Source organism: Motacilla alba, chromosome 10, assembly GCF_015832195.1.
Source record: "Motacilla alba alba isolate MOTALB_02 chromosome 10, Motacilla_alba_V1.0_pri, whole genome shotgun sequence".
NCBI classification, from domain to species: Eukaryota; Metazoa; Chordata; class Aves; order Passeriformes; family Motacillidae; genus Motacilla; species Motacilla alba.
In genome coordinates this window covers 13,853,530-13,867,622 of record NC_052025.1, presented here as the reverse complement: position 1 = coordinate 13,867,622, position 14,093 = coordinate 13,853,530, and the positions used below count along the sequence as shown (strand labels likewise).

The window sequence follows — 14,093 nt, the reverse complement described above, 5'->3', positions numbered from 1 at the left end:
TGTTCTAGTTCTTCTCTCAGTTCAGCTTTTTTGTCTTTGTGCAAAAAACCCAGAAGGTGAAAGTCACATATATGCCTAACTTGAAAATACTGCTTTTTACTGCTTGCCAGGTCTCAGAAGCCTTGCATATCTGCAAGACAGTCTACATTTCTCCCATGCTGACTGAAAAACACACAGATTGATGGCCTGGCCATGGCAGTACAAAATACTTGAGTATCTGAAATTGCCTGCTGCCACAGAACAAATTAAAGCCATAATGTGTGTGTTGTAGAAGCAGGGGGTGATAGATCCTTGCCTGCCTTCTGACAGATAATCTGGAGCTCCCTACATCATCTACCTAGATCATGTGTTGGACCTCATCTTAGTGGTTGCTGCTCACAGCTTTCAAGGCATGCACAAGCAGAAGCTAAGAAATGGTAATCTTAAGGGTAATAGTGAAGCTTTAGAAGATCATTACTAATGAGAGAAATCCCAGAAATTATATTACTCCAATTTTGAAGTGGCAAGACTGTCACTAAATCAGCAGGTAAGACAGAATTTTCCATAAATAATTCTGTTCTGTATGTGGGAAGAAGCCCTAATGATGTCAAAACATGATGATGAAATATTTCTGAAATCTCTGATTAGCCACTAATTAGTGGCTAATGGTTAACATGGCTTAACATGGCTAACATTAAGTAGTAGGCAGACACCTGGCATCAAAGAGAACACAGGAGGTGGCAGAGCTGCCTTGTGGACTGGAATAGTAATTCCAGCAGCCCTCAGAACAGAGAGCTAGTTCCAGAGGAATAAGAGGAACCATGGACAAGTTTCTAAAGCAGCTATGACTTATGTGGCTGTAGGCCTGTGCTGGCTCTGTAGGCCTGTGCTGTACCTGTTTTGGGTACTGCAGAGGAGGCACAGGACTTTGTGAACAAGGACCCATCAGGAGGGAGGGCCAACATTCAGGGACAGCAGTGAAGGCAGTCAGGTCACCACAGGTTGGCTTAGCTGATAGTAACTTGTGTTTCTTTTTATGCAGCCTAGTCCCAGTGGACAGTGAGGACAGAGGATTGCAATATTTTATAACAGCCTTTTGCAATTTAAAGGTTATTTCTCCTTCCTCTCTGGTCACCTTTTCTTTCCATGTCTGAAACCCATTTACTCCAATTTTTCAGCCTAAGACTTCTAAACATTTGATTTTTCAATGACCTCTTCAGTTTTCATCAGTTTTTTTAACCTGTGGTGGGCAGCAGTGGGCACAGCACTGCAGCTATTTGGTTTTGCTCACTGGGTTGAGCAGAGGGAAGTAATGGAGTGTTCCTTGCCTCAGCTGTGACGTTGCCTGGTGTGGGTCCCAGGAGAGCTGCCATTTTTGCAACTGCTTTGCATTACTATCTCATGTCCTGTAGTCCCCTGATCCTTCTTAGCAGCACTTTTTCCTAGCCAGCTGTCCCCCACCTTGGTTTCATGCCCTGGGAATGTGGCTGAGGGGAGCAGAGATGGATGGCAGCAGTGAGCACAGGTGTGGTAGGTGAACCCAGGCAGAGGAATTCCTCTGCTAGCCCTAGGAGGAGGTAAATGCAGGTAACTTGCTTGACAGCAGTTTAATAAGATGCCTGCATGGTTTCATTTTTGAAGTCTGATGGTATTTGAGCAGCTCAGAGGGTGTGCAGAGTGACACTGGGTCTGCCAGTCAATGCTGAGTGGATGTATCCAGGACTGGATGAGGCAGGGGTTGGAAATTTCTGCTAGACTAATGTAGGTGCACACACATGGGATGGGGATGTTCCTTATAATCAGAGGCAATTTGCAAAGGGTTACAGTAGGCTTTCCATAGGTGTAAGTCCTGTGAAATAAGGTTCAGTTGTTCCCCAGCTTTCCCCAAGAGGAATGTTTTGATTTGAACTGGAATTAGTTTGTGTGGGTTTCCTTTGCCTTCAGTCATACTGAAGGTCCTGCTAAATAATGATGGTGGTTCCTGTTGCTTTAAGAGCTTGGGATTTTAGAAACTTCCCCAAAACAGCCTTGACAACCTGCTTACCAATTTTCTGGAGTTCAAACCCAGTGTTAGTAGGAGGTCAAGCTGAACTGAGGCTGAGCAGTCTGTACCCATATTCAGCTCCCTGATCATCTCTGATTCAGAGGTGAATGAATTCATAAAACATGTACACAAAAGAAGGTTGCCAAGCAACTTGGAGGCTGAAACTCTCCTGTCAAACTATGAAGGTAGGGAACAGGCAGCCAAGATGATTTGTTATGTTCACTTCTTTGCCATAGGTAACAGTAATAATACGTATAATAAAGAAATATTTAAGAGAGGAAGAGCTCATTGATAATTCTGGAAAACAACAGCTGATCCTGCTAGACTGTGTTTTGCCTCTGTATTAAGATACATCTGCTTTTGGAGCATCTAGCCAAAAACAGGCACAGCAAAGAGACAGCAATCTGGTATAGGGGGAGATGGACAGGGAAGAATTATTCTGTCTTAAGGCAACTGAAAGTCTGACAAGTGGTGGAAAAGTTTTAGGAGGGAAGAAAAGTATTTGACACAGATTCTGCCTCAGATCAGGCTCATTGTTTTCTGTGATCTCAGTATTTGATGTTTTTTACAAATATACTTTAATATATTCATTGTATATCACACCACACCACCTCTTCTCTCTGGCTTTGCATAACTCTGCAGCCTTGGGCATGTGAGATGGATCCAGGACACGATGCAGCTGTGACATGCATGGAAGGGCTTTGTGATGGTCCTTCTGTTTACCCATCATTTACTCACAGAATAGCCTGTAGTGGGAGCAGCTAATTAAGTTGGAAGGAAAAGTTTTGCTTTCTTGGTTTTTCTCTACTGTATCCTGGGGTAAACTTGGCCCTTTGATCTGTGTAATGCTCATGGTAGGCTTGCTGTACTTAGACATAAAGCAGAAAAAGAAGCCTGTGTTTTAAGGGCCCTGGGCTTGTGCAAAGAAAAGAGAGGTATGCAGAGGCACAGCCAGAAAGTTTCAGCCCAAGATGCAGATCTAGATTGAATTTTTCACATGCTGTGTACATAATTCCCTTTGACTCCTTAAAAAAATCCTAGCCCTGCATCATTTCAATACCCTGTCCCTTTACAAATGGCATGGCTCAAACCTCAGCTTGAAATAATTTAGAGCAGCAGCCCAGGTCAGGGCATCTGGAACTGCTTTTCATTTCCTTTCTGTGCTCCCCTTGATGAGGGACACTGCTGTGTTAATGGGGTTTTGTTCTTTTCTTTCAGGCTTCTCTTTCCCCAGTTGATGTCACGATTAGTGACATCAAAGTCACCTCTTAGTGAACCTTGGTGATGACATGACTAGGGGAGGACCCTTAGAGGCAGGAGATTAAGCAGCAAGTTAGCACTACTGGAAGAACAAAGCTCTCATTTTCATTCATATATACACAATCAAAAATGAGCGAAGAGAAGGAGAGATGGGAATTAGGTGATGCATTAGTAAAATTATCATTCAAAGGTTCTTTGCTCGAAGTTTTGCAAGAGGAATCAGTGGTTCTTTAATCTCCCACCTTGGGTATTGTTGATGCCATGTTATATTCTGGGCATGTTGAAATGTAACACAGTGTAAAGAGACATGATTTGTTGGATAAGGCTTTATGTAGCACGAAAAGACTCCTCTGCTTTCCCCTTTTTATTATTTACATTCCCAGAGAAGGTTATGTGTCACGTGGGCTTTGCAGAGATAAATGGCTAACCTAAGCTTTCTGGCAGCTTCCTCAGAACCTGGAAAGGAGCTGCCTAGGTGTTGGCCTGAGGATTCTGAAGACTTAAGCTCAGTTCTGGTTCTGGGAGGAGGTATATGAGAGTTTAGCAGGGCATGGGAAATAGTACCATGGAACTCTGAAAGAGCAGAGAGAGAAGGGCAGCTGGGCACCAGTATAAACCAGTAAGCTGTACTGGGTAGTACTGAGCTGGTCTGGTCAGGACTGCAGTTATGGGGGTGCTGGAAGTCAGGAATGAAGGGAAGCAGCTGAATTGAGTGCAGAGATCTTGACTGGTGCTGCCAGTTGTGTGTGGAGCATGGCTGGCCAGTGCTCTGTCTACTCCTTTCATGAGCTCTGTTAATAGCAGTTAGCACAGTAATCCCAAAGTAACTGGATATGCTGTAAACCATAGCTTTGGACCATTCCTGCTGTTTTCCAGGTGTTTCAAGAGTAGCAAGTTTTATGGCCATGTCATCAGCTCTTTGCTCTATTTGCTGCTTCATTAGTTTTCATGCTGGGAGCACTCTGGGGGAGCAGCGTTTGGAGGTGGGATTTGGCTGTGATGGCTCCTGTGAAGGGAACAGACAGTTAACAAGCTCTGTGGTTTCCTTGCTTGTATAAACCTCCCTTATGACTCTCCTGTGGGTGGGATGTCAGAGCTGAGGATGTGCTTGGCAGGAGGGGATCTTTCAAAGGAAACTTTCACTGGAATAGAGAGATTTCCTTGGCTGGACCTGCAGGAAATGGGGCCCTCCCGTTGTCACCCACAGGGGAACAGCGTAGGTGATCTCTGGTCTCTTTCCCTTCCTTCATGTTTCCTGGGGTTTAAGATCTGGAGACTCCAGGAGCTTTTCCAACAATGAGTCTGAGTAAGACAAGTTTGACTTTGAAGAGCCTTGAGAGAAACAGCAGAAGTCACATCTCTGCCAGCCCCATGCTATTGCAATTAGCAGAATTATGGCATATTGTCCTGGGTTTCTGACATGAGAAAGCTGTTGCTTAGAGGATTTTTTATTTTTCTTATTTTGACTGAGGAATGAACCTCTCAATTAAGATGCTGAACTCTGTATCAATATCCAGAAGGGGTAAGAGTTGTTAAAGCTGTATTCATCAATTGCAAAAGAGAGCACATTTTATTTTGCTCTGTGCTATTTACAGCTGTTGTCCATTAGAAGTCCTCAGGAGCCTCATTCCCAGCTATAACTGCACAGCCCCATAAGTTTAGCTCAGCAATGAGCCTGCAAAACAGCACTAAATCATGGTGATGGGAGAAAGGAGAAAATGTTTGGAAATGGTAAAATGCAGCTGATGTCTTTGTGAAATCTGGCTTTTGTTTGTTGCTATTATAAGGCATTGCTAAGGTAGATGGTAATGCACAATTAACTGAAGAAGAATAGAACTAGTATCTTGTAATTTTGGAGGAAAAAAGTCAGAATGGCTGGTTCTGCAGGAGCTAAAGGAGTCTTTGACAATCCATAAGTGTCTAAGTACATGTTGATGAAAATGTACCAACCCCCCCCCAGGATGGTGAGGTGTAAGAATGACAAAAGCCTGATATGTGGCTATTGAGAAACAGAGCCCAGTTGCTTTACTGGACCAGAACATGATTGCTCTGTATGAACTCTTTGAGCTGGGAGTGCAGTTCACTCTTCTAGTGCCCACCAACTGCTTAAGAGGGAAATGTGGATGGGATTATTTCCAAATCTGAGTGAGTCCCTGTATGATGTAACTAAATTGTGCTGTGAAGTATATCCTCAGCAGAACTGTGCAGAATATACAGGTAAGGAGAGAAATTAATGCTTATTCCTTATTTAAATGTGAAATGAGAGATTTCACCTGTATTCCCAGCTCTGACACAGCCTTTTCTTGGTCAGACAAACAGCTAAGCAGTTCTTTATTACCATCTGTATTTTTGGGGATGGTGTTCTACCTCCCTGTTTTACTATGATGGATTAGTGAATTGTAACACATTTGGAAACAGAAGGATGGCTTTGGGAGCTAAGGACAAAGGCATGTAAGGTGCTAATTCAGCATTTGTTTACAAGGGCACTCAGCTGATGCCTTTGGTTTTGCGTTTTATCCTGTTGCCTCTCCCAGTCCTGTCAGCTGGGGGCCTTCAGTCCATGGAGGGAACAGAGCCTGAGCTCTGAGGTGTCCTGATGGAGCAGGACAAACCTGCCCTGGCATGGCTGTGATGCCCTGAGAGATAAAGCTTTCCACTGAATAAATCTGTCAGCTTGACTTGTGATAGTGAATGCTCACAAAAGGATCATTTTAAGACAGATAATTGCTTTCTCCTCTCCTTTTATTTTCTGTGCCTGGCAGGTGTCTCCTTCTGCCTTCTCCTGTTTCCTTGGCCCATCCCTGAAGTGTGCTCAGCACAGATGGGATCTTCAAAGAATCTGCTGTCAAACTTGGTCTTTTCTAAGCATATGTATGCTGAGAGTTTTTGGAGGCTTGTACCCAGACCAAATGTGTTTAGTGGCTTTTTCACAGGAACAGCAAATAACATATCTGATAACAAGGAAACTTTTGCTGTTAAGTTGCAAGTCTGTTTTGAAATAGGCTCAGTAGAGATTATCAATGAACTGTTCAGTAAAAATGTGATTTACTCTTTGGGTTTTTTTAAAAAGCAACCCCCCAAATCCCCTCCCCTACCTCAAATCACCACTTCTTTTTTGTTTTCCATGCATGAAAGTAGTGCTACAAACAGATGAACTCTTCTAGTTGAAGCTTCTGAAAATCAGCCTTTCTAATCTGAGTGAGCATCTATATTATATAAAACTGAAGAAGTCTTTCCACCAAAAGCAACAGCTTGCCTCAGCTGTGTGCATTGTTATTTCTAGCTTTTGTTGCATTGTTATGAAATAATGGTTAGGTTTGTGTACTCAACCTGTGCAGCTCTGGTGAACATATTAGTGCATTTTCTTTAATTATATCAGTTTAGTTCAATTAATTATGATTTTGACCTTACAACACAAATTATTTGCAAAGATCAGGCAGCTTGCATGTCCTTGGAGCCCCTTATGGGTGGGCAAATCTGCTTAGAAAGTTCTGAATTGTTAATGGTGAAATACTGAAAGTGGAGCAGGACCTTAGAAAATTCTTTCTGCCTTTTAAACCTTAACGAAATTTGATGGGATCAAACTTTTGATAGTTGCTAGAAAGTATAGTAAAGCTGTTTGGAGGCAGTAACCTGAGCCTGCAGAATGCTTTCTAATGGTACATGTAAATATCTAGAAGTTATCACAGAATAAAAAGAGCGATTAGCTCTGTGCTGGTTCTGAGGACCAAATCTGTGATCAGTTTATAAACAGCACCTTGAGAAAGTACCTGGAATGTCTAGGAGTGTATTGTACTTAGAATGCATTTTGGATTGTTATCTAAATTCAAAAGAAATAAAATTCACTTGCAAAGATCTTGTTCAAAGAAAAGTCCTGTTAGTTTAGGGGTGTTTTTGCTTTGCTTTTTTGCAGGCAGCCGTCCTTACGTGTTCCTCACAGCCCGTGTTCACCCTGGTGAGAGCAATGCCAGCTGGGTGATGAAAGGCACCTTGGAGTTCCTGGTGAGCAGTGATCCCATTGCTGAGCTCCTGAGGAAATGTTTCATCTTCAAGATTGTGCCCATGCTTAATCCTGACGGAGTCATCAATGGCAAGTGAGTTGTGACATGTGCTTATCCCGGGGTTTGTCTGTGCACCCAGCAGGGCTCATCTTCAGTGTTTGTACTGGGAGAATTCCCTTTGCCCCTTGTTTTATTCATCCTGTTATCAGTCCTGTATGGAAAATGTGAATCTGAGACATGGCCTGGTGTGCTGCCCTGGGTTTGTCAGGTGCATGTGGTTCTGTCCTGTCTGTGGTCAGAGGATCTCTCAGTTCCCTGGAAGGAGTGTTAGTGGTGCTGGAGAAACAGGATTTTTACTGACAAATGGAGGTTTATCCATTCTGCTAAAGCAGCAGGGCAGAATACAGCTGCAAAGCAGATATGCTTGGGAAAAACTGGCTGTAATTAATGCTTTGTATAACCTGGTGGGGGAGGATGAATAAGGATTTCTTAAATTTTCACAGAAATATTTATGTATAGTGAACCTTCCTCCTTCTCCCACCTTCTTTTCAATCTTCCTTCCCACATGTTTCCTAAGAGATGCTGAATCTGATCTTGGAAAAATATTGATTCCTTTTTGCATTCTTTACCTTATACCCTCCCTATCCACCCACACTAACTTCCCTCTCCCTGTACATGACTGGAAAAGGTACAACTCTGCTCCTGATATTTTGAGCTGAAATATTGTTGAGTGAAACCTTGAAGAGGGCACTCAGCTAAGGTAGGCTTGCTCTTTGCTGAAAAACAAATCTCCTCCTCTCTGCAGACAGTGCAATTTGTTCACTTTGGGTGTTTGTGGAGTGGCAGTGAGTTAATAACTGTTGGTTATTAACCAATAATGCAAGGGCAGGGCATCATGATCACATCCCACCAGTGGCTGCTGTCTTGACCAGGCGATGGGGTCTTGTAGGGTTTGCAACAACTGTGTCCCCTGGCTTATTGCAGAGGAGCACACAAATGTCAAAGCTGAAAGATGGGCTTAAATAAGCTCTGGAACACAGCGAAGTATAGAGGAACAACTTTTCTTAAGCTACAGTCCCACACCTGCTCTGGGGTTGGGCTGTGATGATTGAGTGCTACGGGAACAGAAAAGCAAATCCTGAGCAGCAACTGCATTGAGCTGGGTTTCAAACTCATTTGAGTTTGGGGGGAGTAGCTCACCAGGGAGCACTTTGGGCTTTTCTGACAGTCTCTAGTCTGTGAAGTTAGTTTTTGGGCTGCTGTGCTCCCCAGGGCCTGGATCTGCCAGAAGTCTGGGAGCACTGTTCAGAATAGCTGGGTACCGCCCCAGGGTATTTGAGGCCTCTGTTGGCATCAGATGCTTTCTTGATCCTCACAAACAGAAGGAACAAGAAAAATAATTTTGGCATTTCCCCCTTATTTTTTTTTTCTCTCACTACACTTAGTTAAATTTTCCATCAGATGCAGGACTGGAGGGAATGGCTGACCTTTTCCTCCAGCTGTCAGGAACCAGCACAGCAGAGAAGGGACCTTCAGGAGGGAGAATGTGGCTCTTGGTGACACCTGAATAAAGGGTATGTGTCACACAGGAGGAGTGTTTTGTGTTCCATGGTGCAGATGAGCTTGAACTGTAGTTAAATCTGGTGATGAAGAAGAGTTTAGTAAACCTTAAATGGATAGGACCAGCAGAACAGGGACTTGGCCACATCTCCTTTACTGATCATAAGGCCTGGGGAGGGGAATAAATAATTCCTTTATACTTTAAATTAAATACATCCCTCTTGTGAATTCTCCTATGGATTCTCTCTCCTCCCATATTCTTCTTGTTTCTTTATATGTATGCTTTTTAGCAGCCATGGTTCCTCCTATGTTAAAAAAAATACTCTTGTTCTGGGGCTCAGGTTTACTGGTAGCATGTAAGAGTGTGTGTGGGTGTGTAAGAGTTGGCATCTTCTTCCTCTTCCTTTACCTGATTTTAATGTTTCCTTTCTATTTTCATCTGCTTCCATTTTCTCACTCTTCCCACCTGTTGAATCAAGGAGGCTTTTCATTGAAAAGAACTTGATGAATTTTGTAAATTAATGAACCAATGAGTGGAGATGGGAGGTGGGGGAGTCTTTTTTAGATGAAGGAAATTTATTGGAAGCCACATGATTTCTTCAAAGGCGTGGGGTAACCATAGTAGCAGCTAGGTAGAGGAAATCCTGGTTTTTCTTTTGGAATATAGCCACAGACTATACTTTTTCTGTTTTAAAAACATCCTGTTCTCTCCTGCACCTGCCCTCCCCAGTTTTGCTTCTCCAAGGTAAGGCAGGTGAGGTGCTGAGTTTTCTGTCTCTCCCTTAATGCTCCCTCCCCTTTAATTTACTCTGTCTGCTCCTTGTTTACTCCGGGGCTTTGTTCATTACCTCCTCAAGCCTATCAGAGAAAAGCTTCAGTTGTTTGACAATTACTGACATAAAGAGAGAGAAGTGCCCACTAAAATCCCTCCTAGAACAGTTTTCCTCTGCACAGTCTCAATGAGTACAAAGGAAAAAAAGGAGTGTGCTCCCACTTAACCTTTGGAACCTGGTGCCTTCTGTTGGGAAGGATGATCTTAGGAGGATGAGAAGCACCACGTTTGTCTCTATACCCAAAGACACTATTTGTATAAATGACTTTTTCTCTCTTGTATTAATGCTTAATGAATGGACACATTGTGTTCTCTGGGCAATAAGAGGCAGAAAGGGTCAGGGGTAGGGAAAAAAGCTATTGGCTGGTCTAAGGAGTTAGTTTATGATGCAGAACTGCATCCTTAAGGACTAAATCTTAAGGCGATGTCACACAAAGCTGTACAACTGCAGACATCCCTGCTTCTCTTTATTGCTTCTCTGTGGTCAGAGGGTTGAAGGAGAAGTTTAGTTCTAAATTGGTGCCGTGCACTCTGCAAACACACTCCAAAGGCTCTCCCCAGACTGGTTAATCTATGATGTGTTTGTTTCTCTAAGGACAGAGCAAAGATGTGAGAAGGCTGGGAAAGGAGGGGTTTTGAATTAATGGAATTTCTCTCTAGGAGAGAGGTGCTATAGGAGTCGTGTGCTGCTCTTTGACAGATGCTTCTATGAGTCTGTTCCCATGTTTTCTTCAGAAGTTCTGCACCTAAATTGTCACCACCTTGCCAAGAGCACTTGGGTAGGCATATGTGGAAGGCAAAGCATACTTGGAAAAAAAAGAGCATTTTTTGAATTGTGAGACTTAACCCTCACATACGCTGGCTGTGCTGAGATGCACATTGTGAAGTGGCAAGAGCATGAGCACTGGTGCTTTCCTTGAGACCTCAGAGGTGACAAAGATGCAAATTCTGTGAACATCTGTACTGGGATACTCGGTGGCTCAGGGATGTGCACATGAAGTGTGGGCTAATTTTCCTCAAGTGGAGCAGAAATTTTTACAGCTTTTTGCTGCTTTGGTGCTTCAGGTGTTGCTTCTGTTGCCTTTCACTGAGGGCAGTGATGGATTTGAGAGCTTAGGGTACCAAATGTGGCTAGTGCCTGCACAGCACGAGATAAAATATGAGCTGCAGTATTTCTTAGCTCTCATTTCTGTGAATTGTTCCTTGGTGGAACAACCAGAAATGGTGTCTGGCCCTGCACCACACACTTGTCTGAGTTTCCTCTCTGCTGTGGGAGGTGCCCCAGTTTCATCCAAGGCCCTTTGTGCTGTGCTGATGTGACAGCCCATCCTTGGCTCTCCTTCTGTGATAAACATCCCTCTGCAGACAGCTGCACCCCAGGACTCTCCCTTCTGACAGCACTTCCAGTGCAGGATTGTTTATTCCTTCCTTTATCAGCCAGGGCTGCTGGGCCCCCTGAGTTATTAGCTCTATTCACTCATTGTCAGTGTTTCCTCCTTCGTAAATATGCCCCCATATGTCTCTGCTCCCAAGGAATATGCTTTCTTTTCTATTTACTGCTTTTCCCAGGCCCCCACCTCCTCATTGCTCTCTCCACCCAACGGCCCAATAACAGCCAAGGAGATAAATAAGCTCCATAACTCTTCCCAGCTATTATTTTTTTTGTTGTTGTTGTTGTTGTTGCCCTGCATGGTAATATATATAATAACAAGGAAACAAATCTTATTACTAAAGTAATTACAATAAATAAAAAGCTGAGAGGGGAGATGAAGGAAGGGTCTGTCAGGGGAGTGATTGCAGTAGGATTTTTTAAAATTTAATTTACTTGAGATGTTCTCTGCCACTTTGTTGATACCCTGCTGAGGGGGGCTGTGACTAATTAGCAGCCAGCTGTTGTTTTAACACCCTCACCTAATTTATAGTGTGCCTGAGCCTCTAAAACAGGAGCCTGTGTGATATCATTGTTTGTGGGACTCAGCACCAGCCTTATGTCAGTAGTTGGCTTTATTGCTTGGTGCTTTTGTTTCTCAGAAGCAGTATAGCTGAAATTTTGGGTGCTTTGCTACAATTCCTTTTATCCTCAGCATATCCCATGTGCTTTCAGGAGTTTGACCCAAAGAGTGAGCACAATTTGTTGCTTATAACTGCTTGTCTCAGTGTCCACCCTAATAACTGAGCATCACAACTGCTGCCTTTTGACTAAAAAGTGTGGTGGGGACAGGATGTAGGGTTTGTTTAAATTCTGGGGCCTCATTCTCCTGTTGGCAGGTTTCTCATGGAAGTACCATATTGTTCTTGCTAATAGAATGGAGATTGCAATATCATCTGTCTTCTAAATGGTCGTGAAATCTAATTAGTTAATGGCCATATTAAAAAGTGGAAGGATCCAAGGCATTGTTCCATGTTTCATCAGTCTCCCAGCTGCTAATTGCCAAAGCACGTGCAGTCTTTGTAAGGCTCTAACACAGCAAAGGTGCCCAGTGAGTTGTGTGTGTGTCCCTGTGCTCTTCCCTCTACAATTTATGCTGGGGATGCAAGGTCACCTGGAAATTTTACTACAAAAATCACTGGGTGTGGGCTCAGAGATGTTACTGCCTTGGACTACTAAACACTTCAGCTTGTAGCCTTGGGAACTGTTTCATTTTGGATAGGTCCTACCTTGCATTTTCAAGTTAGCATGAATATTAGATGTGAACAGGTTGTTCCACAGGCTCAGAAAGGAATCCCTTTGTTGTTCTGCATTCATGTCTGTTTTCCTAACTGATGATGTGAGTTGGTAATCAGATGTGTGCACTCCTTTGAAGGCACTTTCAGGAGCCAGGAGACTGGTGTACAAAGCTAGCATTTAGCAAAGTTAATGAGATGATTGAATTATATTATAATTCTTGTTAGCTTGATTGTGTGTCATTATCCCTTTTGTTTGTTATTATGCTTATTTGAGTCCCAATTGTGGGATATTATTCCCATCACAATTGTGCCCGTGCTGGGCTCTGTAGAGAGACAGGAAAGGAGCAGCTGGTGCCTTGTTAGGGCCTGGTGCATTAGTGCCACAGGCTGTGCAGTGGGGTTGCAGGGAATGGAAAGGATGCTGGGCACTTGGCTCCCATTCAGGCTGACCCAGCATCTCAGCCCTGGCTGCACGGGGCACTTCCTGGAGCTTTGAGCTTTGTAGTTGCAGCTCTTCCTCAGGATTACATCCTGGCACAGGGAAATCATCCTGCTGCAATGACTGCCACAACCACCTGATGAGAGTTTGTGAAGGATACCTCAGTATCATCAATGCAGGAACTGGGGAAATGTATTAAAATCAGGAATCTGTACCTTCTTGGGATTTCCAGACATATATGCAAAGCCCAGCTGGCTGCATAAGCAAATTTACACTGAGATGTAATTGCTGCTGAGCTTGGATGGTACCTTGTAGGTGATTGTGGTAGTTATCAAACACTGATATCAAAGCTGAATATTTTGGAGTTGAGCTAATATCACAAGTAAAGGGGCTCTTTTGGCCACCCATCTCAAGATCAAGACTGTTTACCTGAGTTAAAGCCTGTTGGAAGCTACAGATGCAGAGATGGAGTTGTTATTCATAGGATGGGAAAATAGAAGTCCACAAAATGAAATTGTAAAAACTTCACTTTTATAGATGCAATGAAGAATGTCCAGTACTTTACTGCAATATCCACACTACCTGGAAAGCTGAAATTGCCTGGGAATGAAGGTTATTGTCTCTTGTAATATACCTTCATATATTACCCCGTGTAATAAATCAGGCAGTATTTCTTTTGCCATGAAAACTGGACATCCCTGGAGTTCCAAGTGACATTTCTCATTTTATGTCGCTATTTGGCCCTTTTAAGTATTAAACCACATAATTTTTTGTGAAATATGCACTGAAATTTTTGAAAGCTTACGAACAAAAAAAATCAGGAGCTTAGTTTTGCAAGCGTAAAGCTTATTTTCCCTGAGTTTGCTTTTTAAAAATTCTATGCTGGGTTAGCTTTGTGTTTTGGCTAATGTTGTTCTTAAACATTTTTATTTATGTATTTCTCTCTCACTTTTTCCATTCCCTCTCTTTGGAATCTGTTATTCAAATGTAGCATTAAAAGCTGGTGAAGTACTGTGATGAGAGAGGGGATGTAAAATGACCTTGGGTTGGGGAAACAGACTGGCAAGTGGAAATGGTGTTTTTAGAGAAGTGATGAAGAGCCTTATCTACAAAAATAAGCTTCATTTGAGAGCTTATGTTTTCAAAATTGCTGTGCAAAAATGTACCTACAGAGGTCCAGCTGAAGTTGAATTGTTTACCTGTGCACATGGCTTGTGTGATTGCACATGCTATTGGGTAATTACACGGGCAAAATTTGCTCCAATGGTTTCAGCAAATTGCCATCCTAATTTCATAAACCCAGCTGAATGT

At 43.0% G+C, this 14,093-nt stretch overlaps 1 protein-coding gene across 6 annotated transcripts in view; it reads left to right on the top strand.

Moving 5' to 3' along the window:
- Positions 1–14,093, top strand: part of AGBL1 (ATP/GTP binding protein like 1) — a 331,916-nt gene that overhangs the window by 95,185 nt on the left and 222,638 nt on the right. For all 6 annotated transcript variants that reach the window (XM_038146649.1, XM_038146651.1, XM_038146650.1 and 3 more), the window contains exon 18: positions 7,197–7,377. In XM_038146649.1, the coding sequence (XP_038002577.1) occupies positions 7,197–7,377 (181 nt within the window). The remainder of the gene's footprint in view (positions 1–7,196; positions 7,378–14,093) is intronic.